At 59.8% G+C, this 25,502-nt stretch overlaps 1 protein-coding gene across 9 annotated transcripts in view; it reads right to left on the bottom strand.

The window, feature by feature from the left end:
* JAKMIP3 (Janus kinase and microtubule interacting protein 3) overlaps nucleotides 1-25,502 on the bottom strand; it is a 117,582-nt gene that overhangs the window by 31,806 nt on the left and 60,274 nt on the right. For 2 of the 9 annotated variants that reach the window (XR_005197565.1, XM_017513555.2), the window contains exons 4-19: nucleotides 22,101-22,316; nucleotides 20,544-20,657; nucleotides 19,708-19,854; nucleotides 18,710-18,841; nucleotides 18,581-18,616; nucleotides 17,691-17,750; nucleotides 15,649-15,777; nucleotides 14,319-14,447; nucleotides 10,834-10,917; nucleotides 8,498-8,560; nucleotides 5,843-5,941; nucleotides 4,552-4,650; nucleotides 4,373-4,432; nucleotides 1,455-1,520; nucleotides 676-744; nucleotides 513-590 (exon numbers count right to left, since the gene is read on the bottom strand). Coding sequence is in view for 4 of the 9 variants with exons in the window: in XM_017513555.2 (XP_017369044.1) it covers nucleotides 513-590; nucleotides 676-744; nucleotides 1,455-1,520; nucleotides 4,373-4,432; nucleotides 4,552-4,650; nucleotides 5,843-5,941; nucleotides 8,498-8,560; nucleotides 10,834-10,917; nucleotides 14,319-14,447; nucleotides 15,649-15,777; nucleotides 17,691-17,750; nucleotides 18,581-18,616; nucleotides 18,710-18,841; nucleotides 19,708-19,854; nucleotides 20,544-20,657; nucleotides 22,101-22,316 (1,581 nt within the window). In the remaining 5 variants the exon portion in view is untranslated. Of the gene's footprint in view, nucleotides 1-512; nucleotides 591-675; nucleotides 745-1,454; nucleotides 1,521-4,372; nucleotides 4,433-4,551; nucleotides 4,651-5,842; nucleotides 5,942-8,497; nucleotides 8,561-10,833; nucleotides 10,918-14,318; nucleotides 14,448-15,648; nucleotides 15,778-17,690; nucleotides 17,751-18,580; nucleotides 18,617-18,709; nucleotides 18,842-19,707; nucleotides 19,855-20,543; nucleotides 20,664-22,100; nucleotides 22,317-25,502 lie in introns of all 9 variants that reach the window. The other 7 variants (XR_005197564.1, XM_017513554.2, XR_005197568.1 and 4 more) reach the window with 5 other exon arrangements.

Here is a 25,502-nt window from a genome sequence, read left to right as displayed (position 1 = left end):
AGTGAGCAGGCCACAGTAGGTGAAACAGGACAAGACCATGCCTTCCCCTAGTGAGCAGGCCACAGTAGGTGAAACAGGACAAGTCCACGCCTTCCCCTAGTGAACAGACTGTGTCCCAGAGCAGCCCCTGGTTTCTCTGGTTCCTCAGGAGAGGGGTGGGAGGTAGCAGACACTGGCTCACACCAATGCCTGGGCAGTCTTTAGGAATCAGGCTGTGTTTCTGTGCCCAAGTGACCTGCACGAAAGCTGTGGCATGTTCTCACTGTACAGCGTGGGTTTAGACCTCCTCAGCGAATCCTGCTCTGTTTATGAAGTTCTAAGTGAAAACCCCATCGGGCAGCTCTGGAGAGCCAGGGTCTACTCCGCAGTGTCATCAAGGGCTGGTAGGGACTGTTAGGGGCCCTGAGACCTGGCCCGTACAGGCGCCTGAGGCACCGCTGGGCAGCTGAGCCACACGGCCGTTTCCATCCCCGTGCCCCACCCCGGGGCTCTAGCAGCTGCACGCCTCTCACCTTGTGGGCTTGGTCCAAGGCCTGCTTCCGGTAGTCCAGCTCCTCGTCCAGGTAACCCTTCTGCTTACTGAACAGCTCCTGAAACACAGGAGGACCACGTCTCAGCCCCGGACATCCCACCTGCAGCGCCGAGCCACAGAGCCTCGGGGAAGATGCCACCAACCTTCTCGCTCTCCAGATCCACCATCTTCCGCTGCAGCGCTGCCTCTGCCTCCTCAATCTGCTGGAGCCACTGGGCACAAACAGAACAAGCAGGACAGTGACCCCTAGAGTCCCCCCGGCTCATGGAGACAGCTGGGAGAGATGCCAGGGCAGCCTGGGTCTTCCTTCCTCTTCTCCTGAGGGAGGGGAGCGCCCAGCCCTCTCCAGGGAGATAGGGCTGCGCTGGCATCATGGCCCTGCCCCTCCCACCCTCCAGCTGTCCAGGAAATCTGCCCCAACACCTTCTCTAGAGAGGATGGACACTGGCTTGGGCACTGGGAGCAGACACGTCTGCAGAGCTCTGCCAGGACAGGCGGGGAGGGTGGCCTGTTTCTCCAAGCCCCTATGTGCCAGGAGCACCCCTTCTCCTTGCTGTGGGAGACCCAGCCCACCAGACAGGTCTGGGCTGGGGGTTGGACTAGGAGCAGGTGGTGGGTGGGTGTCCCCAGAAGAGATCATGGTAAGTTGAACAGAGAACGCTGCCTGTAGACTCAGCATAACTTCCTGTCTTCGGGAGGAAACATAGACAGGGCTGGTGTCAGATCAAAGTGCAGCTGAATCTGTCCTTTGCGAAGGTGCACAGTGGGTGCTGTCTCACTGATCTCCCAGGGCAGTGGGGCAGTGGACCCCCATCCCGGCCCTCAGACCCTCCTCCCAGGAAGAGCACCTCCTCTGAGCTGGGCAGGGCAGGAGACCCTAGGAGCCCGGCCCCTTCTCGAGTGTCCACACAGCTGCTGTTACCTTCTCGGCCAAGGTCAGGACTGTCCTGGCTTGTATGACAACCACTTGCTCCTCATTGGTCAGATTCTGCACCCAAAAGCAGAACACAGATGTGGTCAGAAGCCGTGCCTTCAGGGGTGGGGGTCAGTGACGGGTGCATGGGGAGGCTGACTGGGGATTCTGGGGGCAGGCCACAGCTCGAAAGCGCTTTGACTGACACCTCCCAGCATCTCTGACACCCTTGACTCTTGAGCTTGCTCCCTTGGGGTGCTGTCAATTTTGTTTTCTGTCATCCTCCCCCTGCTGGTAACCACCAGGTCTAGGCAACCAGCCGAGGCAGATGAGCGTGCGCTGCTCCACGCAGGCAGGCAGTGGCGACATCCCCAGCAGCCGCCGCTGCTCCGCTCAGCCTCTGTCCCCACCTGTGTGTAAAGCCAGCCTCTGCATATGCACCTGCGGTTATTAAAACACCACTCGGAACAGTGGCGGGGAGACCAGTTCATGGCTGTGAAATGGTGAATCCCTGGCGGGTTTTGTGCATGTTTTACTCACACTTCCTCCCCACGCAAGGGTCCGTGGGTGGCCCTTCCGGTTAGAGTGAGCATGGCTTTGGGGCCATGTGGACGTGGGCACCCCACACTCTCAGACTCTGCTGCAGCCTGGCCCAGAACAGGGCTGCCCAGCCCCAGCTCACAGGAGCGCCGGGGTTGGGTTCCTGGTCCCTGTGGGGAAGGGAGGCCCTTCCTCCTCTCCCAGAGCCTCCCTGATTCTCGCTACTCGCTCCAGCAGCCCTGTCCACGCTGTTCTCTCCCTGGAGCGTGAGCTCCCTAAGCCCAGGCGTTGCCTGCTGTCTGCAGCCCCAGAGTCCACCCGGGGTCTCCCACGGTGGGAGGCAGGCTCAGTCTGTAGTCCGTGGTGGGGCCAGCTGCACTCCTGACTCAGGCGAGAACCTCATCCCACGGTACTGGGGCCGGGTGGCCTCGTCCCTCCTGCCCTGCTCCCTTCTCCCAGGGCTGGGCAGGCCACAGGCCTCTCCCCACACTTGGAGTTGGGGAGGCTGAGCAGGTGGCTTCAGGGTGACTGAGGGAATCTACCAGATGTGGTTAAGCTGTGAGGTGCATGTGAAGCTTGCTCAACGCTGACTGCACAGCTGACTGCACAGCCAGGCTCGGAAGAACACTGTCGGCCCGCTGTCTGGAGCTCCAGCATCTCCACAGGTCCCCTGGGCTTAAGCCTGGCCAAGCGTCCTCCAGTCCCTAACCTCCTCCGTCCCTGTGCTCTGTGATGATGGCCTCAGGTGCTGCATGATGGCTGCAGGGCCACACGCTCAGTGACACTCTTGGTAGACAGCTACGGGGCTGGACAAGAGCCCTGAGATAGGCCTAGGCGGAGCTGAACGTCCACAACTCTGCCACTACATCAGGTCTGTGACTCTGGGCAGTGCCTTTGGGTCCTCAGCTTCTCCAGTTGTGGATCAGAGAGTTGCCCAATATGGTTCCCAAGGCCCCATGATGGGGCTGCTACCCAGGACTGGACCCCAGAGCATGGCCATAGCCACGCTGCCGTGGCTCTTCTGCCACCTATGACCACAACGGAGTCCCCACGTCTGAGAGAAGCAGACCCAGATGCAGAGCCTCTCCGCAGAAAGCACCCCTGCCCTGTGCCTCTCTGTTCCCCAGGTGCTGGGCAGGAAAGGGGAGAAGGGGGTCCTCTCACACAGGGCCCTGGATTGAGGGAGCGGAAGGTCAGTGAATGCAGGATGATGGATGGGTGGATGGAGGGGCCATGGATGGATGGAAGGATAGAGGATGGAGGATGGATGGACAGCTTATGGAACATGGATGAATGAATGAATGGTGGATGGAGAATGGATAAACTGTGGAAGATGGATGAATAGACAGACGGATTCCGAAGAATGAATGAACAAATGAACGCAGAATAAAGGGTGGATGAAGGATGGATGGATTACAGAGAATTGATGGAGAACGAACAGGCGATTAACAAAGGATGGATGGATTACAGAGAATTGACGGAGAATGAACAGGCGATTAACAAAGGATGGATGGATCACAGAGAATTGATGGAGAATGAACAGGCGATTAATAAAGGGTGGATGGATTATGGAGGGTGAATGGAGGATGGGTGGATGGGTGAAAGATTAATGGGTACAGAATGGTAGATGGAGAAGAAATGGATGGAGGATGGTGGACAGATGGACAGATTATGGTTGATGGATGAATGGATGGATTTGGGATAATGGATGGAAGGTGGATGGACAGAATATGGGTAATGGATGAATGGATGGATTACGGATGGTGAACGAAGGATAGATGATGAAGGATGGAGGCTGGATGGATGGATTACACGGATGGATGGATACAGGACAGAGGATGAATGAAGGGATGGTATATGATGGACTGACGGGGAGTCAATGGATGGGAGTGGAGGGTTAGTGGATGGACGGATAGGAAGTGGATGAAGGGGTGCATTGACTTTGCCCACTTGGTAATTAACATTCTTTCAAGCAGTTTGCTGCAGAAATTGGAACTCTGCCCCAAATGAAACATAGGGGTTATCTACAGAGTCTGCTTCTTCTCCCAAGACAAGGAAGTGGAACCCCTAAGGGTCTTGGCTTATCTAAGAGCAACAGCCCCCATCCCCACACAAGTGAGGAAGAGCTGAGAGACCCTAGAAGCTGGGGCGATGTGATGGGAAGTGCTGTCAGCTAGAAGAACCAGGTGCCCAGCAGAGGCCCCAGTGGGCCCGGTGCAGTGTGAGGAAGCCTCCGATTCTGAGCAGGCTGAGGGCCTTGGGGAGCGTCTCAGGCAGGGTGGCCCATGGCAGAGCTGTGGGAGGCTGGCAGGGCTCCTGGACCCCAGGGGGGCTGGGCTGGGGGTGGTGGGTGTGAGGGGCATGCACAAGCCAGGAGAGCGACATACACTTACGGCGTTATCGCCCAGGATGTCCAGCTTCTTCATCAGCTCCGCCACCACGATGTCCTAGGAGGCACAGAGGAAAGGCAGGGGTGAGCAGCACGGGGTGGGCAGAGGGGACAGGGAGAGGCAAGGCAGGGAGGGGCGAGGCGGGGAGGGGCGAGGCGGGGAGGGGCGAGGCTCACTGTCACGCCTTCGGCCTCGCAGTACACCTGCAGGGGGCTCTTCCCATCCATGAAGGGTGTGTGGTGGAAGTTGATGGCAGGTGACTTCCTCTCCCTCTCCTAAGAAGAGAGCAGAGGGTGAGCTGTTCCCCTCCCATCCCTTCCCTCCAAAAGGGCCGTGCTGGGGCCTGAGGAATATGGGCCAAGACCGTGGAACCAGGGACCAACACAGCATTTATGAAAGCCAAACTATGAAAGTGCTGGTGGTGGGAGAATCTGCACTGGACCTGGACCGGCCCTAGAGGACGGCCCCTGTGTATTCGCTGACCCTAGATGGGCCAAGCAGAGCTCATTATGCCCTGGCCACGCAGCATGGGCAGTCCCCACCCTGAGCCACGGCCCATCCCTCAGTAAATCACAGGGGCTGCGGGGAGTTTCAGGGAGAGCTGCAGGCTGTGTTCCCCGAGGGCCTGAACGGAAGAGCCTCTGGAGGACAGGCCGGCAGTGCTGCCACTGTCCCCACAGGCAGGCCCACGTGGCCGAGGTTGTCCACACGTGGAGTGACCACACAGCTGCCCTGCCCCCGCAGTGGACGGGAGGGCTTAAAGAGGCAACTCCACTCGGACTCCGAGGCTCCAGGTACTGGGCTGAGATGGAGGCCTTGGGGCTGCACATGGTGTTTGGCAGGGGTGGCCCCCATGTGTGCCACTTCCTCCTAGTCCCACGGGTGGACCACCCTGGCAGTGAAACATGAGCACAGCAATATGGCCGCTCATGCCCAGCCTGAACTGCCCGGCAGGATCCCCCTCCCCTCCTTCCTCCTCCTGTGACAGTCACAGCAGAGGATGCAGGGCCAGGGCCAGCAGGGCACAGAATAAGGGCTAACCACGTGGCCCCCACTGCCCTCACTCAGGGGCTTCTGTGAGCAAGAAACAAACGTCTGCCAACCGCTGAGGCCTGGGCACAGCCTCTGCCACGCACCGGCTGCCGCAGGGCCACAGGAGCAGACGGACGGCCGATGTGCCGGCGCCTCAGGACACAGGTGTGGAGCAGACGCTGCATCAGCACCCATCTTGCTTTTGCGTTGTTTTCCCTGAACGATGCTGAGCTCCACGGCCGATGGCCCACGGCCCCCATTTACACATGCTTTGGGTGGCCGGCCTTACCCTCCACACGAAGGTGGTTTACGGCCTTTTGCCTCTTTCCTCTCTGACCCAGCCTTTTGGGTTCATGTTCAGGGGCTCGTGTGGGTTAGGAAGGCTGAGGGCTGGATCCCTGACACGGCCACAGTGCTGGCCACTGGCCCAGCTACCTCAAGCTCCAGGATCCTGAACTCCAGCAGCTCGTTTTGGTCTCTGGCATCCTGCACCTCGTGTCTGAGCCGAGCCTCCTCCGCCTCCATTTGTTTGATCTGTGACAGAAAAGGTGGATGAGGTGAGGGGTCTGGCTCTCTCACCAGAGGTCCTGGGAGGTCAACTCCTGGCGGTCAGTGAGGCCAGCTTGCCAGCCCGGTGCCCAGCCCTTGAAGCTCCTCAGAGCCCTGGGTGCATTTGGGTCTGTCCTAGTGACACAGCCCGTCCAGTGGTGGGTGGGGCTGGGCAGGCAGCGCCACATACCGAAAGCCAGGAGCTTGGAGGCTGCAGCAGGGCCCTGAGCCTGGGCAGTCCCTGGGCAGGGATGGGGAAGAAGGCTGTGGAGGATAAACGTCTGGAGCGGGGGCTGTGCACCACAAGCCACGAGCCTAGAGGCCGTAGCGGGACTCTAAGCTGGGATGGGGAACGGAGGCCATCAAGGATAAATGCCCCAAGTGGCTCCCCGGTGTCCCTCGGAGCCCAGGCTGTGCCCAGTGGAAGGAGTGGGTACCATGGCTGCCTGGCCACTGAAATTCACTTGGGTACTTAAGGGACTGTTTCAACAGAACCAGTAACAAGGAAACCAGAAGCAGGAGTCCTACCCCCGTTTCCAAAGTGTAAAGTGACACGGCCCACAGCACGTGTCCTCAGCAGCCTCCGGGGGGGCAGAGTCCACCAGGGGCAGGCAGCTGCATCCATCACCTGGCGCTGAGGCTGGGGGACTAATGACTGCTCTAATGCTCAGGGGACCAAGAAAAACTAAGAAACACTGCATCCTCTGAGTGAGCCCACCCCTCCATGGGAGCTGGACCCTCCTGCATGGCCAGCTGTGGGCCACTGCACAGTGGGGCTGCTGCAGAACCCCTGAAGGGCCAGGAATGTGACCCATACCCAGCATAGCTGGGGAAAAGCACAGGCTCCAAGTGTGCAGCTGGGCACATAAGTACGTGCACAAGCATTTATGTGTGCGTGCCAGCACTTCCGTGCACGTGTTCAAGTGTGTATGCCAGCACTTCCATGCACATGTGCTCAAATGTGCACGCCAGCATTTATATGTGCACGTGTTCGTGTGTGTGCAAGCATTTCCATGTGCAGGTGTCCAAGTGGGTGTGCCAGTGTTTACATACGCATGTGTTCAAGTGTGTGTTCATTTCCGTGCACGTGTTCAAGTGTGCATGCAAGCATTTACATGTGCAGCTGTTCAAGCGTGTTCCCTTAAGTGTGTGTGAATCTCTGCCTGTGCCTGCATTTACATGGAACGCACGGCATTGCGCTGAGCCCTGTGGAAACAGTTTAAGAGCTGTTCCGTGTGTCCACGGAAACATGGGGGTGCTGTTCACCATTCAAGATGTTAACCCAGCCTAAAGCAGGGCCCCCAAAGGGCATGACCAGCCGTGGGCTGACAGTGGTGCAGGGGCTAGGTGAGACGCCCCCGTTTGTCTGGTGCTCGGTCCTGCTGGCACATCAGACTTATGCGCCAGCCCACCCTGGCATCTCCCCAGAGGGCCACACCTGCCTGGGTGAGGTGTCACTGCCTCCTCAGGACACCTGCCCCTGCTGGTGGACAAGTGGGGCGGGGTCACATGGAGCACCCCTCACCCACGAGTGGTAATGGCCCCTGGACCCACAGCCAGCCTCACCCCCGCCTTGTGCCACATCACCTGTGCCCACAGTTGTGGAGTGCACCCCTCTTGGAATGGTCCCAGACTGCCCAGACCTAACCTAAGTCTAGGGCCCTCAGTGCCGTGACCCCTTTAACCAGTGCACGAGGCAGCTGAGCCAGTCGGGCCTGATGTGGAGAGGTGCCCCGTGTGACGCCTGCGCTCCCGTCCCTGCACCCCAGGCAGAAGCGAAGGCCACTTAGAGCAGCCTGGCCACACACTGCATGTTTTGATCTGTTTTACGTCAGGTAAAATTGTCCAGCCCACAATCCTCAGCCAGGGTAGGGGTGGGGGTGGGGGTGGGGGTGGGGGCAGCATTTTGGGAGCCTCTTGTCATCCAGGGCCAAGAGATCCTGGACCTGAGCGTGCCAGGTGATGCTCTGGTGACGTCTCAAACATGCGCTTGCTCAGCCGGGCTGGTCCACAGGCTCCTCTGAGGGCCCTGTCGCTTCCTCACAAGCGTTGCTGGAGACTTCCCTGACCCAGCCAGGCTTTCCACGGGGGTGATTCCCACGGGGATGATTCCCACAGGGATGATTCCCACGGGGGTGATTCCCACGGGGGTGATTCCCACGGGGATGATTCCATGGTCTCGAAAGGGCACCTGATTCACGATGCTGTAAGCAGCCCACCCACAGAGCCCATCAGCACAGCAGGACAGGAATGGAGATGCAGCTGCAGACAGGGGCTCTGCCTGGACCGGAGAACAAGCCCCAGCTCCCTCCAGCCAGCGACCGGGTCCTCCTCCCCAGGGCTCCTGACTGGTCCCACAGAAGGGGGTGGAGCGGAAGGGGTCTGGAGCAGAGCCATTCAGAAACCTCAGCCCTGGCTCTACCTTCAGCCCCACAGGGACCACTGCAGCCCCCACGAGCAAAGAGTGAGTCTTCCCAGGCTCCCCGAGGGGTCTGGGGCTCTCCGAGGGGTCCGGGGCTCTCCGAGGGGTCTGGGGCTCACCTTCTCCACAAGCTCTTGGTTTCTCCGGTACAGCGCTTGCTTCTCTTCAATCCACTTCATATCCTTAAAAATGGAACAGGAAGAAATAAAAACATGGCTAGGGAACTTATAACCAGCGTTTACACTGCGACGTGGCAGAACGCAAAGATCGGCCCGGCCAACGTGGAAACGCCCCTTCTCTACAAAAAATACAAAAATTAGCCGCGCGTGGTGGTGCGCGCCTGTGGTCCCGGCTGCTCCGGAGGCTGAGCGGGGAGGATGGCTTGAGCCCAGGAGGTCGAGCTGCAGTAAGTTATGACTGCACCACTGAGCTCCGGCCTGGGCAACAGAGTGGGCCCTGCTGCAAAACAAACAAAAACGAAACACAAAGAACATGAAAGGATTCGACGCGCAGCATCTGAAATAACCACCTAACAACCCTCGCCGAACACCTGTGGGTTCACCCATTTCCTCTGAGACAGAGAAAGCCAGGACAGGCCCGCCCAGGAGGCCCTAGGAGGGCACCGCATGCAGCCCCATGGACCGCAGGCCAGGCGTCTGCCCCGGGCCAGGTGCTGGCGACAGACTGTCCTGTGTGGACATCACAGGCCCAGGGGACCCTGAGCCGGAGTGAGCTTGGACCCAGCTGCAGAGCAAGGGTCTCGGGCAGGTGGAGACGACAGTTCACTCAGGGTGGGGGTGTCCGGTCCATTACAGTCGGGACACGTGGCAGGTTAGGGCGTGTGGGCACCTCACTGACCATACTCGGGGAGCCCCCATCGGTGGCATTTTTAAGAATAAAGCAAAGTGTCAGGAGTAAAGTTGGTTTCTTCAGACGCCGGATTTGTCCCAAGTTTCTTCTCCCCAAAGTCGCATGTGAAGCTCTTGCCAAGTCTGAAGGAGCCAGTTTGGCAGAGGAAGGAAGCGGAGTTCTCATCCTCCTGGTTTCCCACCGCCCCGGTCACTTCTCTCTCCTGGCACACTGTCACAGAGAGAGACTCCACCCCATCTCGAAAAACAATCATTCTCCTCTGTTTTTCTTTCTTCCCTTCTTTCAATGCTAGGCTTTTCATGATGCTCAGTTCACATGCTTCGCTTCCAGGACTCCGGGAACTGGCCTTGAAAAGCTGAGCCTAGGGAACAGGTTTCGGAATGTCCCGCCCCAGGAGGAACATGAGTGGTTAGACCACGTTCCTGTCACGGTCACGCTGATGCCAGCCACACCGCCTGATGCCCGCTGCTCAAGACAGTCATCAGGACAAGGCGCGGACTGCCCTGACCACGTGGAGTCAGCCCCGGCATGCGACTGCTCCACATCCCCTGCCGTGACACCCTCAGGCCAGCCTGGGAAACGCGATGGTCTCCGTGACGCTCGTCCGCCATCTCCGCAGGTTGCTGCTTCCCGACTACACCTGCTTTTCCTCCCACTGACTGTCTTGGGCTTGGCTCTTGAGCGGCCAGCAGCCGAGCCTGGGTTCAGTGACAGTAAGACAGCAGCGTCTGCGAAACCCTGTGAGCGCCGGATGGTGCCCCGGGAATTTCGCAGCAGCGCCTGGGAACGGGGCCACCGTGACTGCGGAGGCTGGGCCTGGTGCGGTATCGGCACCACTCTGAAGAGGCGAGGAGGGTGGAGGTTGGCTACAGGTTCCCCAACACTGAATGCTAGGATGCCGGCGATGTGGCACATCCAGGGTAACGTGGACAGACACGTTACCCGCCTGTCTGTCCATCTAGCAGTTGACAAGTTAAGGACGGCCATGGGCCAGAAGCGGGTGCTGGCGGGGGGCCAGGGAAACTCGTCCCTGCCCCCAGCGCATGTTCACGTGCTCTCCCCACCCCACGGCAACATCCTTCAGCCTGGTGTCAGGCCCCAGAGGTCAGAGGGGAGGCTCAGCCTGGGGCCATAGGGGTGGACGCCTCCCCACAGGGCGTGAGGGACCCGGGGTGGTGCGGGTCGTAGAAGGCAGAGGGCAGTGACTCTGAGCAAAGCAGGTTACCTGGGTTGTGGGCAACTTTCTCCACCTGGAGGACCGGCTCCTGGGAACCCCAGGTCAGAAAGTATCTGGTCATTTTCCACCAGCACCCGGGGCAGGACCTGCAGGACCTGAAATCCCGGCCCTGAGTTCAGGGGACTGAGAGATCCTCCAAGATTGAGCCCAGGAGAGGCTGCGTCCAGGCCCAGGCAGAGTCCCGCCTCATACAAGGCTAGCCTGGGATTCCTTCCTCCTGGTTCCGGCATGCTGTATTGCGGGGTGACGTGGGTGCTGTGAAGCCCCCAGACCTGCTTGTCTTCAGGTGCAGCCGAACACTCCCCCGGACGTGTGGCCCCCACGGCCACGTGGCGCCTGTGGGCTCACCTGCCCCTGCTCCGCCAGGGCCTTCTCCAGGTCCTCGATCCGCGCCTGTGCCCTCTGCAGTTCAGCTTGTAGCTGCTCACGGGTCTGTAGGATGGGAGGAAGATACATCAAATTTTCTCTAAAAGCCGGACAGACAGACACACACACACTCGAGGAGACCTCAGAAGAGCCTTTCAGTTAAGCTCATTCAGAAGGGACTGTTCCCCTTTCCTTTGGAAGAAATGCTTTCTAAAAGAGGAAGAGCTTTTTTTTTGAGACAGGGTCTGGCTCTGTCAACCAGGCTGGAGCTCAGGGGCACAATCTTGCCTGACTTCAACCTCCGCCTCCCGAGCTCAGCTGATCCTCCCACCTCACCCTCCCCAGTGGCTGGACCCACAGCTATGAGCCATCATGCCCCACTAATTTTTGTATTTTTTGTAGAGACAGGGTTTCACCATGTTGCCCAGGCTGCCCTCAAACTCCTGAGGGCAATCCTGCCTCAGCCTCCCAAAGTGCTGGGATTACAGGTGTGAGCCACGGTGCCCAGCCCTAGAGGGAGAACTTTAAGGCGCATTTGAAGCAAGTGATCTCACTTAGATTCCACGGGGCAATTCTGCAGGTTAATTTTGAGGTCCTGTTAGAAGAACCCTTTGTTTACAGGATGACACAGCCAAGGTGGATGATGGAGGTCTCACCCGTGCTCAGCCCTGCGGGTGCTGGCCAGGGCGCTTTGTTCAAGGGACCCACCACACGGACGCCCTGGGAGCCCCGGGCAGTCGGGTGCCTGTACGGTAGCTGCCTGCTGCTGTGTGTTCAAGGGACCTTCCACTCGGAGCCACTGGGATCCCCGGGCGGTTGGGTGCCTGTGCGGGAGCTGCCGTGTGTCCAAGGAACTCTCCCCACAGACCCACTGGGATCCCCGGGCGGTCGGGTGCCTGTGCGGGAGCTGCCTGCTGCTGTGTGTTCAAGGGACCTTCCACTCGGAGCCACTGGGATCCCCGGGCGGTTGGGTGCCTCCTGCACAGGAGCTGCCCCGTATGTCCAAGGGACTCTCCCCACAGACCCACCGGGAGCCCCGGGCGGTCGGGTGCCTGTGCGGGAGCTGCCGTGTGTCCAAGGAACTCTCCCCACAGACCCACTGGGATCCCCGGGCGGTTGGGTGCCTCCTGCACAGGAGCTGCCCCGTATGTCCAAGGGACTCTCCCCACAGACCCACCGGGAGCCCCGGGCGGTCGGGTGCCTGTGCGGGAGCTGCCCCGGCCTTTGTGAGTTCCTTAACTGACTTCCCCAGAGCCCGCCCCACGTCTGCAGGAAAAGCCCTGGCGCTTTCCACATCAGCACTGGGGTTTGTGGTTTGTGAAGTCCCTCCTGAGAGCCCCTGAGGCTTCTAGCTGAGGTCTGAGCCACCCTCTCTGAATTCAGTTTCCTCTGGTGGCCCCGAACCACAGGCGTTTCACCCCACGGTGGCTCCTGCTCTCTGGGGATAGCTTCTAAGGGAGGGGCGCGTTTAGGGACAAGGCTCGTGTTCAGAGAATCCATCAGCTGGGGTGCAGGTGGGTGAAGGTGTGGCCTGTGGTGCCCCCAGTGCCGGGTCCCAGCTCCCTGCCCCCAGGCTGTCCTTGGCTCTTCCTCCCCCTTCTCTCCCTTAAGAGGCCACAATGGTGGGTGTGAGCCCTTGGGTTGGAGAATCCGGAGCTGAGAGGGGGTTCTAGTCAGTCCTAACCCAGTGTTCCCACACAGGGAGATGGAGCCCACAGGTGGCCACGGACCCCCCCAAGCCTCAGGACCATGTCAGGGACGGGCCCACGTCCAGGTCTTCAGATGCCTGTCCTCCCACGCCTCTCCACAGCTTCTTCCTTATCCTGAGGCTGCCTCGACTTCCACATGAGGAATGACATTTCCAGTTATAATACATAATCAGACTGTGGGATGCTGGCTAGCCTAGTTTCTTCATTAATCTTTTCTGTATCTTTCAATTTTTAAAATAACCATGTAGCACTTCTTGGCATCAGATTTTCCTCTGATTCTAAATGACATTAAGAAAAATTTTGCATGCATTCTGGGCGTTTTTGCTCTGGAAGCAAAATCTTCTAAGTTCTTGTTTTCACGTGGCCCCCAAGCAAATGTTTCTCCAGCACCCGACAGGGCAATGGGAGGACAGGATGCTTCCCCCAGCTCCTCTAGCTCCGGGCCAGCTTGGCTGGGAGGACACGGCTGCTGCTCCGCCCTGGCTGGGCTGTGAGGGAGCAAGGCTAGGCCCAGGAGGCTGAGCTGTCTCAGGGCCTCCGTGCTTTAGGATGCTCTGAGCTGAGGCCTGGATTCGTTCCTTTCTCCAAGGGTCATGAAAAAATTAAGTCAAAGTGAAAGAGGGGAAATTTAAAGTCCCCCGTTACACAGACACATCTCTCCGAGCCTGAGATGGGGAGTCCCCTCCAGCACTAGGTGCCTGCTCACATCAACAGGAGGCGCATGGTGGATGGGGGGTTCTCTCTTCATTTTCACAACACATGTCCCCAGTGAGGTGCACAGGAAGGCAGGAGGAGGAAGCCATGTCACCAGGGTGGTCTGGGTGGATGGAAGGTGAGGCTGGTGGCTCCCCAGGGCACTGGCGTGGACCACGCTGGGGTGCCCTGCAGACCCTCTCCCCTCACCCCAAGGCGCCCATCCCTCACCCAGCCCAGCCACTCTAAGTTGCCGAATTGCCAGACACTGGTGTCTCTGGCCCCACAGGGTGGTCGTGGGGTGTCGGAGGCCAATGGGAACCCCAGATCCCACAGCTGTCTGCTTAGGAGAACCCCTCAGCTCCCCAGGGAAGCAGCCCATACCCCTTCGATGGCCCGCAGGTGCAGTTCCTCCAGGAGGGTGGGGCAGTGAGGGATCCCCGACCCCTGACCCAGGCCCCCCCCCACTGGTGCCTGCACTGCCCTCCATGGCCCGCAGAGGACACCCGCCAGCCACACAGGGGCCTTTCCTGGGGGCCGACACCCAGGTGGGCCAGGGAAGCGGGTGGAGGGGGCTCGGCTGCTGGGGTCCCGCCCCGTGGGGGAGAGGGAAGGAAGAGAGGGCCCAGGGCCAGGGCAGCCACAGCCTGTGCCAGCTCAGCCTTTAGGATGAACGACCTCCGTGAGTTTCGACACCTAGCTCGATGCTGCCATGGGTCACCGCCATGCTGCCAAGAGCAGCAGAGGAGGTCCGGAAGGAGGAGACCCACCCTGGGCACGGTGGGCCCCTGCCACTGTCCCCGCCCTGTCTCCCCCAGAACCCTCAATCACATCTGTGCCTGGCACCGCTCTGGGCCCGTCCCTCCCACCTGGGCCAGCTCCCAGCATGGACTCCCAGTGCCTGGTTTTGATCAGCCTCCGTGGCCACCACTGGGACCAGAGGCAATGGCAGGAGAGGAAGGGCCAGGGCCAGAGGGCTGGCAGTGGGGGTGCCCCGGCCAGGGCCACAGGGGTCACGCAGGAAGGCACGAGGGGGCCGGAGCGCACGGTGGAAGTCATGTAGACCTTAACTTCTCGCTCTGCGTCCAGCGTCCCTCCGACCTGCTCCTGCAGCAAGGCGTAGGCGCGCTGCAGGGCCTGGTACTCCATGGTCAGCTGCCGGAACCTCAGCTCCGTCTCCTCCTTGGCCATGCCCTGGAGAGACACAGATGCCACATGCACAGACACGCAGTGTCAGCAGCCAGCACCTCCTCCGTCAGTGAGGCCCCAGGGCTTCCCTTCTCCCCAGACATCAAATGGGGGGTCTCTCTAGCAGCGTGAGGGAGACCCTCTCCAGTGTGCGGGAGGGGTGCCTGCCTGGGGACTCAGTGTTATTGGAGAAAGGTTTCCCTGCAGAGGGGAGCGCCAGGTCCTGGGGTGGGAGCTGAGCCTGCTGCACGGCTGAGGCCAGGGTGAGCCTGCTGGGCTGGTGGCTCACCTTGCCAGCCAGGCTGCCCTGACACAGCAGACCCTCTGTCACTGACCAGGCCTGCACACACTCTGCTCTGCTGAAATGTGTCCTGGGAACAGGGCTGGGCTTTGTAAAGGGGGTCGAGCACCCCAGGCAGCACGCTTCCTCCCAGGATCACTCCTGCAGGCTCATGCTGCCAGCTGCAATGCCATCTGCCACCCCAGGGAGAAGGCAGGTGAGCCTGCTGCTGCCTTCGCAGTGTCCCAGGGGGCCCCGGGGGCTGGAAGGGTAGGCCATGTCCTGGAGTCACTGAGCCCGGAAGCCCCGGCCTGGCCCAGTTCCCTGGCCCCACCCTGCACCTGAGACTGCTCCAGGAAGTCTTAGGTCCCCCGGCAGGTCTGTGGCTGCTGGGCCACCCTCCAGGGTCTGCCAGGGAGGCCCAATCCTCTCTGTGCCACTTACTGTAGACACCCCACTCCTTGTCCCAGGCCACAGAGCCTGGGCCCCACAATGCCAAGGTTTCCAGCCTGCTGCTGAGGTGGCTGCCCTTCTGGGAGAGGGGCTGGCAGGCAGAAACGCCTGCGCCGTTATCAGGAAGAAAACTCCTGCTCAGTGCCCACTCACCCTAATGTGGTCTTGGCACTGGGACCAAACTCCCCGGCGAGTGGTTCAGATCCCCCTGGGGAGGCCCCTTAGGAGGGGAGAGCTCACCACACCCCTCTTTAGAAGGGCGTAGGCTCAATGGCGAGAGGAGGCCTGGCTCAGCCTTCACGGGAGCAGGAGCTGGCCTCAGGCGACACCCCAAGCCACATCACTGGAGCTTCTCACTGTGCCTGAGCCGGCCACCAGTGGGTGGGTGCCAGTGAGGGCCACCAAGGGCTTCCTCGTGAAAGCAGCAACCCACCCCCAGCCAAGGCCAGGACCCAGCAGGAAGAGCCTCATTACCTCCTCCAAGTCATCGTCCGGGGTGCATGGGGTCTGGTCCGTCCTGTCTGTTTGGTAAGAGATGGAAGAACCATCCGATTCGAGGGAGGCCTCTTCATCGTATCCAAAGAAGGTCTCCACAACAACTGGCTTGTGACCGAAACGCAATGTGTCAGTTCAAACCCAGACCCAGGCACAGCCCCCTTCTCCCACCTCCTCCTGTGCCCAATGGCAGGGGCTGCAGCCCCACCCCATGGTGCCCTCCCATCTCAGAGGGGCCTGGGTGTGAGGGGGGCTCTATGGCAAGGCTGCCAGGGCAGGTGGGTGCGGGGCCCGGAGTCCCGTGGGTGAGCGGGTCCTGGACCTGCCCTTGGTCAGGGAAATGAGGACCTTCATGGGGCATCGTCCCTGCGGTTCCCTGGGGGTGGTGCCGGGGTCACAGAATCAATGGTGGATGCCTGCCCTATGCAATCTAGTTCCCAGTAATATATTTGTGTGTGTGTGTATGTGTGTGTGTGTGTGTGTTTAAATTTCAGTCCTTGATTGGAATAAAAACAAAAATGGGGCCCTCTGCCAGCCGATGTGAGAGGCCCTGCCTTCGGGGACCCCCAGGTTCACCTGACTCTGCATCCTTAGGGTCCCCTCACCCCTGCCTTCGAGAACTGCAGGGTTCCTCATCTAGGTTTACAAGTGCTACACAAAGGGAAGCCAGCCATCTTTTCCAGTCCTTCTGCCGTGGCCACGGTGGCCTCCAGGCCTCCTCCCAGTCCCTTCTGCCGTGGCCACGGTGGCCTCCAGGCCTCCTCCCAGTTCTTCTGCCAGAACCTTCCAGCAAACTCCCCCCAGGACCCCAGGGCCGCCCAGCTCCCCCACCCCCTGCCAAATGCTAGCCCCTGTCCTGTGTGCACCCCACCCTGTGTCCTCCTTCACAGGGCCAAAGCGTGCACTGGACACTTCTAAACCCCAGAGGGTCCCAAGCAGGGAGAGCCTGGACAGCTCCTCCTCCCGACCTTTCCAAGGGCAAGTGTCTGTGACCGAGAGCAGCCGACAATCTAGGAGCCGTGAGAAAACACCGAGGAGTGCCTAAAAGCAACACACACACATGTGCGTGCACACACACTCACACACATATACACACATACACACTAACACACACATACACACACTCATACACACACATTCACATACACAATCTATACACTACACACACATATACACACATACTCACATACATATACACACACAAATGTACACACACATACACACTTTCACACACACACACACACACACACACTTCGCATAAAGCAGGAGATGAGTTAGGTCCTTTGGCAACTGCTCCCAAGGCTCCCTTAATAAAAATCACAGGTTTATCACAGGGATTCTGCTGTAGAGAAATGACAACCGATGTTGGCATTTCCTGGGGACGTGGGTCTGCCCTGCGTGGCCTGTGGACAAGCCACAGCCTGCAGGTGTGGCCGGGGACGGTGACCAGCAGGACAGGCACGCATGGGGTGTGTGGCCAGCCAGGACCAGTGAGTGTGAATGGCTGCCACTGCCTGTCCTCAGAGCAATGCGTCCACAGGTCCTGAGAATTCGGATCCCACACAGTGGTGAGGACACGTGTGTCCCGGAGCTGTGGCCTCTTCCTCACTAGTGCTGCTGCTATGGTCGCTACAATTCCTATCTTCTCTGGGAAATTTCAAAGAAACAAGGTTCTTAACATGATAAACAATACATTTATTTTGGGTCCTATTTTGGTCATTGCAATTTGAACAATCTTTAGAAACAATAAAAATTATTGTCTTTTAATCTCCACAGACTGACCCTATTAAGCACATGGCAATATGCTCACCATACACCCGCCCCCCCCACACACACACACCTGCCCCCCCACACACACACCCGTGCGCCCCTCTCCACACACGCCAGCGCGCCCCTCTCCACACACGCCAGCAGTGCGCCCCTCTCCACACACGCCAGCACGCCCCCTCCACACACACCGGCACTTTCCCTGCACACACACCGGGTGTACTGTCCATACCCGCCGGAGCACTTTTCCTTACCTTGGGAAGTTTTGCCATTTTCTTTCTTTGCTTCCGAAACCTTAACAGCTTGTCCCGCTCCTGCAGAAGCCAGGGGAAAAGGGTGTGTAAGTGGTGGAGCCGCTGCAGCAGTTTCAAGTCCAGGGTATAATGTCCCCGTGCCATCATTTGAGTGATGGGGAAGATGGCGTCCGTGTTGGCTGTCCCCACACCACAGTAGGAGGCCCGGCTCCAGCTCTGCTGCCTGGGGAGCTCATGCCTGCAGGGTGACAGGGACGGCTCCCCAGCCGGCTCCCCGGTTAGGTGGGCTCTCAGCTTGTCTTGCTCAGTGGTGCAACAGCTCCCCTTCTGAATGTGTCCAGGGGCCACGTGGGGCAGGTGACTTGGGGGGCACATAACTGTGGGAAGCTGGAAGGGGACTCATGGCCAGGGCACCTCTGGACCCTGCAGGAGTGGCATCCACATCTGTGTGGGGACCGATGCCCTTAAAACACTAAGGAGACGGTGTCCTGCTGCTCTCCAGGGAAGCCACGCTGTGGTTTCATGGCCATGAGGGTGAACCCGTGGGATGCGGCTGCCTGTGTGTGCTGGCCGGGGAGAAACGCACAGCCGGGTGAGCAACCGCAGGAGGGCAGCCCTGACCCTGGCCGGTAACTCAAACACGACGGCCCCAAGCTGGTGCCATCTCAGCTGGGGCATCCGTCTTTTCCTGGCTCCTGTCTGACCCACACCAAAGGGCCTCAGGCCCCTGCACACAGCCTTGGCCGGGCAGCGCTGCGACAGCAAAATCCACCCAGAAGGCATCTTGGCAGCTTCTGTGTGGTCTGTGAGGAGCCCCGGGCACAGAATGGGTCCCACGGGTGACGGCGCGGGGAGCAGGGGCTGGGGAAGGTGGCGCTGTGCGTACTTACTAACACGCTCTTCACGTAGCCAGCGGTCTCCAGCGTCTAGGGGAGGAAGGCAGCACGTTACAGAATTGCTAAGGGTCCCTGTCAGCCACGCCCCGTGGAAGCCAGAGGATGGGCCACGGCCCCGGATACCTTAGAAAGCTCATCTATGAGGTTTTGCTGCTCCACAATCTGAAGCTTCAAGAAATCGACTTCTCTCTCATCCTGACTTTGATCAAGGTCATTCAAGGAACTGGGTCTCCGTATGATTCCAGCTCTCTGTCTCTAAAACATCAGGCAGTCTGGCTGAACACGGTGGGCGGGGGGCTGGGGGGGTCTTCTCACCTCTCAGTGGTGGGGCCCGCGGCCTCCCCTCAGGCCTCAGAGCAGCTGAGCCGCAGAGTCCGGGGAAATGAAGCCTGTGTCTGGGCCCAGGCCCACAGCAGGGGCAGGTCTGTGCAGCCTGGACGGACACAGGGGCCCTGCTGGGCTCCCAGAAAGCACGGCTGGATGGGATCGCTCAGACCCCTGAGGATAGCACTGGGCTGTGTGCCCATTTCACAGCTGGCACCACTCCCAAATCCCTCCTGACTTTAACTCAGCATGTGAAGAAGGGTACTTCAGTAGAGAGGGGTCTGGAGCGCCCTCCTCCCCCACGTCCTGCTGAATGACTTGCGGGGTAAGCTCTGGCTTCATGGCCTTCAGGGTCCTCAGGGCAGCTGAACAGGACGACACCCGCTGTGATCCCCCAGTCCTGGCTTCGTGGCCTTGTGGGAACAGAGACCCCCGCCCCTGACTCCTGCTCGGTGCTGTGTACCAGGCCTCCCTCCTCCCTAACCGCTGGGACCCTGCAGCCTCTTACTACCCTTGCCCGGGATTTTCCGAGTCAGAGGCCGCCTGTCCCAGCCCTTGAGTGAGGGGATGCCCCACAGCCGCCTCCTTCCCACGGTCAGTGCCTCCTCCAAGGCTCCCCTCCCCAGAGCTGGGCCTGGCGCTTGCTCTCCGTCAGACATGCTTGAGGCCAGACCCCAGCAGACAGCTGTTGTGACACCGGGGACTGGCCGTTATGCTGAATCTCACGTGGAGAAGGGAGGTGCTGCTGCCTTCGAGCTCAGGGGCGCCATGGCCCCACGGACCCCCCAGCTCCTCACCATCTCTATGTTCTCCTGGGTGACGAATTTTAACTTGTTTTCCATGCGGCGTAAAGCGTGGGACAAATCCTCGTTCTTCCGGCTGAGGCGCTTGTTTTTATCCAGCAGCGGCTTGTACTGACTCTCGGCTTCTCTGACACGCTTTAACTGAAAGACAAAATTAACAGCACTACGTGGCTGTTGTTTAAGTGACAGAGAACCAGCAGGTCTCCACACAGTGTCGCAGACTGACCGGAGTCCGGGCTGCAACACTGTGGTTTCCAACCCTCTGCTGGGAAAGTCCACGCCTCCAAGTGGCGCCCACTGCCCCGTGCTGGGTGAACCCACACTCAGGGCTGGGCTGGGCATCCCCAGGCAGAGTCCCCTCTCCCATCAACGGATGGGGATGAAGATGAAGATGAGCAGTCTGGGGCTAGCTCTCTGTTTGCCAAGAAGGGCTGTGGCAAAATCGCACAGCCCACTGGACCCTTGCAGACACGTGACAGCTCACACACCCTCCAGAACCTCAGGTTACCCGGAAATCTTGGTGGCTTTAAGGACCAGTGGTGACAGCCCCACCAAGGGGCCACGTCTGCACCCAGATCATCTACAGAACACAGGAAGCTTCTGCCTCCATTCACGCAGCACAGGGACTGGTCGGCCAGCCCTTGAGCAACAAATCTGGCCACTGTCTATGTTTGCTGATAAAGTGCAACTGGACCAGTCAGGAGGCTTCGGCGCAAGGCCAGGCCTGGCAAGCACCGCTCCTTTTCACAAGGAATTTTGGAAGTGGACGCCCCCCTCCCCTCCACTCCGCGGTCACAAGCCCTGGGTCTGGAAGCCCGGGCCGCGCTCACCAGCTCATTCCTCTCCTCTGACAGCAAGGCGTTACGGTCCTCTAGTTTGCGGATGATGGCGCTTAACTCCGCGATCTTAAGCTGGAAGCGCCGGGCATCCTTTTCATCCAACTGCTGTTCCTAAAACAAAAATCAACTGCAAATAACTGTCCCCACACACAGACCTGGAAAGCCTTTGCAAATCCCAGCACGAGACAGAAACCAAAACCCTGCGACGGGAACATGCGTCTGCCTCCACGTGGCTGCCCGCCGGGCAGGCTCGGACCCCCGGGGGACGGCACCTGGCCTGGCACCATGGTCACCGCAACTGCGTGAGGTGACAGAACACACGGGGCAGAGTGAGATCCTGCCTCAAACACAACTACTTAAAATAACGTGAAGTACACAATGGAAAGGAGCAGACGGTCTGGAAGTACGCGGATGGAGAGGGCGGGGCGTGCAAATGCGGAAACCGCGAGTGTGGGTGACCAGGAGACGCCTGCCAGCTCCCAGCCCTCTGCGTGGCCCCTGCCGCTGCCCTTCAGGAGGGTGCGCTGTGCCGTGCCCTGCCAGCGAGGCGGGATTTCTCTGGCACGATGACACGAGCACGGGAAAGACACTTGTTGGAGACTTTCAGAAGTGAGAGGCGACCTCCCTCCAATGGGGCTTCTAAAGGGCCACTTTTGGGACCCCTGGAACTTCACTCAAAAATTGGTGGAAACATTTTAATCCAGTTCAAATCTCTCTGGAGTGAATGCCATGTCTACCAAGCACCAGAGCAGGAGGGGCTGGATTTCAGTGAAGCCGTTTGAATGCGATCTTAATATTTTCTATTTTTGAAATGTCGCTGTCCTAGGACCGACTCGGCTCACACAGTTCTGTCCTCAGCTCCAACAAGCAGGCATCCAGGATGGTCCTGGGCCCGACTCGAGTTCCTCATTCAACAGGTGCAGGAGAGGCTCGGGGTCAAAGACCCGGAAGGACCAGTAGAGGGTCCCTGGACTTCAGATCCCCCAGGTGTCCCAGAACCACTACAGAGCACGTGAGCGCCGAGTGGCAGTGCGGAAGCAGGCAGAGCTCAGCCGGGGCAGTCGGCAGGCCCCAGCGGGGGAGCAGAGCGTGGCAGGATCACGTGAGAAGCCGGTGGGAGGGTGACTGGTGATGTGAGTGCCAGAAATCACCCTTGAGGGGCCAGAGGGGCACACAGCGGGCATGGAGCCGGTGCGCCAGCCTTCCCGGGCCAGAGGCGAGGCCGTGTGCATGGTGATGGCGGCAGCGCATGCCCAGCACGGCCTCCTCCTACCAACCGACGGCTGGACCCCGGGCCAGCCAGGGCCATGGACTGCAGCAGAAGCCTGAGGCTGGGGCCCACAGGAGGGTGGTGAGGCTGGGGCTGATGCTGTGCTGACAGGAAGGAGGGAGCCCAGTCTGCCGGCCAGGCTGGGTGGGAGGTGCCCAGGGCAGGAGGGTGCTGGCTGGACTCGGGCCCTAGCTCCTGGGGGAGTGGCCATGCAGGGCCATGCAGCCACATGGCTGGGCCTGTGACACGGGCGGGCCAGCGGGCTGGGAGGTGCTTACAGGGCTTCCCGAGTGGTCTGAAGCGTCTCCTGCACCGGCTGCATGAGGAAGTTCCCGCCTGGGGCTGCCCGGGTGCCGGTCGGCCTCTCGGACCTGGGACAGCTGCTCATCTAGAGCGTCCTTTTGGAGCTGCAGTCTCTGAGCATGCCCGGCTTGAACCCCTAACTCTCTCTCCAGCACGAAGACTGCTCTGTCTTTAAATTTTATCTCCTCCATCTACAAGGAGAACAGAACACAGTCACACAGGTGGCAGGACACAGATCTGCAGTTACCATAGAAACGGCGGCAGCCCCACCGGGCTCCGGGCTCTGAGACCGGAAACAAAAGCTGAGTGTCCTGGACGGACAGCAGGAGACTGAGGCCCCGGCTCAGCTGGCTACACCGAGCTGCCACCGGCAGGAGACTCCTTCCTGATGGCCCCAGGGTCTATGTGTGCCGGCACAGCTGAGTGGGGCCGCCTGGCATGGCACCCCATTCCGTGCTGTCCCACTGGGCCCCTGGTGCACACAGGGGTGGTGGTGTCCAGCAGGGTCGGGAGAAGCCACTTCCAGCTCCTGCCTCTGCTGTGGGTTGGACAGAGAGGAGGATGCCCAGGTCACCCACACTCTGCCAATAGGAAGGTGCCGTGGGCAAGATTCTTCCCTATAACAGGGAGGGGAGACCACGGGGAACAGAAGCTGCGGCCTGAGAGCCAGTGCAACCTCTTCCCAGACTGAAAGCCAGTTCGACCCCTTCCCCAGCCCAGGCCCGCTCCCCAGGGGAGGGCTGTGTGACATGGAGGCACCACTGTGGTCCTTGGGCCCGGCCCCACCTCTCTGTGCTTCTGGGTGTGGCTACAAAGCTGGGGTCACACAGCTGTCTTCATGCAGAGCCATACAGCTTGTTAATCTGGCTGTGAGCCGAAGAAGTTTTTGGCTGAGAGGAGAGCCCAGGGGTGTGCAGGATGTCTGTCCCGCCAGTGGCTGCGACGTTGGCCCTCCCCACCCTCCCTACAAGGAAGTGCTTTGCGCTCACCCTGAGAAGGGAAGAAGCCCTTCCTTCTGGAGACACGGCTCAGCCGCTGCCTGCAAGCACCCAGCTGGCTTCTGGGCAGGGACGCACCAGCCACAACTTGGGCGCAGCAGACCCCATGGCCCTGCTCTTCAGACAGACACACTCGACACTGTGAGCATCATCATCCACGGCGCTAGATTTACGAGAAGACGAGGTCTTCGGGGATGAATAACTCAGTGTGAAATATATTTTCAAACAACAGAGCAGAATGGGAAATCTTGCTACTTTACTTGTTGTTTGAGGTTTAAACAAGCAAATAAACCTGCTACTGCTGAAATTAGCTTGGAAACAAAGAAATGAGATGCCTAATTAGCCCGGATGGGGCAGGTGATGAGCTGAACAGAAGAAAAGAAATCCTGAATTGTTAACTCCCCATTTTCTCTGCACACATCGATGCTGAAAGAGGCAACACAGTCCCAGAGTGAGGACAGGGGTGGGGTGAACTCAGCGCATTCATCAGCAGCTGTGCCTGTGGCCTGGTGTTTACACTCTCTGTCTGTTGCCCAGGCTGGAGTGCAGTGGTGCCATCTCCGCTCCCTGCAACGTCCGCCTTCCCAGTTCAAGCAATTCATCTGCCTCAGCCACCAGAGTAGCTGGGATTATAGGTGTGTGCCACTACGCCTGGCTAATTTTTGTGTTTTTAGCAGAGACGGGCTTTCGCCATGTTGGCCAGGCTGGTCTCAATCTCCTGACCTCGTGATCCACCTGCCTCGGCCTCCCAAAGTGCTGGGATTACAGGTGTGAGTCACCGCACCTGGCTGCAAGACCTTCTTTTATCAGGAGCCCCCACCTCGCTCTCGGCGGGCTGTTTCCAGCAGCAGGCAGGGCAGGATTTGGGGGGCCTCCCATGCCCATGCAGACGCTGTACCCCACGCCGCTCCCTTCTGACCAGGGTGGGTTGACAGGTGTATAATGGCACCGCCACGTGATCCCGGCTCCAGGATGCCAACCCTGCGCTTCTTCCCACGGGGCTATGGGTGGGGGCGGCACACCTGCCCCCCGTCCTCTGCACCCACACAGACCCCGGGGGAACAGCCATGCAGCAGACCGAGAGGACTCCCGGGACACAGGATGTTCAAAGCTGAAACAGACGTCCTGGTAACCAGGCTGTGAGCATCACTCCGAGGCCAGCATCTTCCACTGGGTCAGACGCCGGGGTTTCCAAACGGCCCCCCTGTGTTTCCTCCTGTGCCGACCCAAGCTGCCCCACTCACAACCCCAGAGTCAGCTCCACAATCAAGAATTGGAGGCTGTCATAAAACACCCTCCCAGGCACTAAGAACAGGGTCTGCAACCCTTGCTGGAGCCTCCAGGGGCCCCAGAGTGCCCATCTCCCCTGGGCCCCACACTTTCACCCCAAAGTTCCCATCTACCCGGGCCCCCGCACCCTCACCCCAGAGCTCCCAACTCCCGAGAGCTGCCAACTCCCGAGAGCTGCCACCTCCCGGGGCCCCACACTCTCACCCCACTGTTCCCAACTACCTGGGCCCCTGTACCCTCACTCCAAAGCTCCCATCTCCCCAGGTCTCCCACCCTCACCCCAGAGTCCCCAATCTCCACCCCAGAGCTCCCATCTCCTCCAGGCCTCACACCTGCACCCTAGAGTTCCCATCTCCCCAGAGCTCCCATCTCCCCAGAGCTCCCGTCTCCCCAGAGCTCCCGTCTCCACAGGGCTCCCGTCTCCCCAGGGCTCCCGTCTCCCCAGGGCTCCCATCTCCCCAGAGCTCCCCTCTCCCCTGGGCCCCACACCCTCACCCCTTAAGTCCCCAGTCTCTCAGGCCCCCACACCCTCATCCCATAAGCTCCCATCTCCCCAGGCCCCGCACGCCCTTATCTCATAAGTTCCCATATGCCTGCCCCTCAGCTCTTCCCCATGCTCTTCATCCCCTGAACTCCCATCTCCCCACAACCCCCCCATATTCCCATACCCCATGAGCTCCCTCTGCCACCTCCCCCCATGACCCTACAACCCCTCATATTCCCACACTCCATAACCCCCACAACACTCCATACTCCTGCACCCCATGACCCCACAACCCCCCATACTCCCACAACGCACGAGCTCCCTCTGTCACTTTCCCCACCCACCATGACCCCTTCACTCCCAGCTGCAGAGGATGCTTGGAAACGAGAGAAGCCCCTTGGGACAGAGGTCTCCAGGGCAGGGGTGTGCAGGCTGATGCTGAGGCTGGAGGAGAGAAGATGCCCCTCCACACTGTCCTAACTCACCTGCACCTGGGCATGCTCTGCACAGAGCCTCTCGGCACGGGGACCCCCCCAGGCATGCTCTGCACAGAGCCTCTCGGCACGGGGACCCCCCAGGCATGCTCTGCACAGAGCCTCTCGGCA

This window comes from Cebus imitator, unplaced genomic scaffold, assembly GCF_001604975.1.
Source record: "Cebus imitator isolate Cc_AM_T3 unplaced genomic scaffold, Cebus_imitator-1.0 Scaffold495, whole genome shotgun sequence".
Lineage (NCBI taxonomy): Eukaryota > Metazoa > Chordata > Mammalia > Primates > Cebidae > Cebus > Cebus imitator.
The sequence above is the reverse complement of the archived record's forward strand: the minus strand, read 5'-3'. Positions and strand labels throughout refer to the sequence as shown.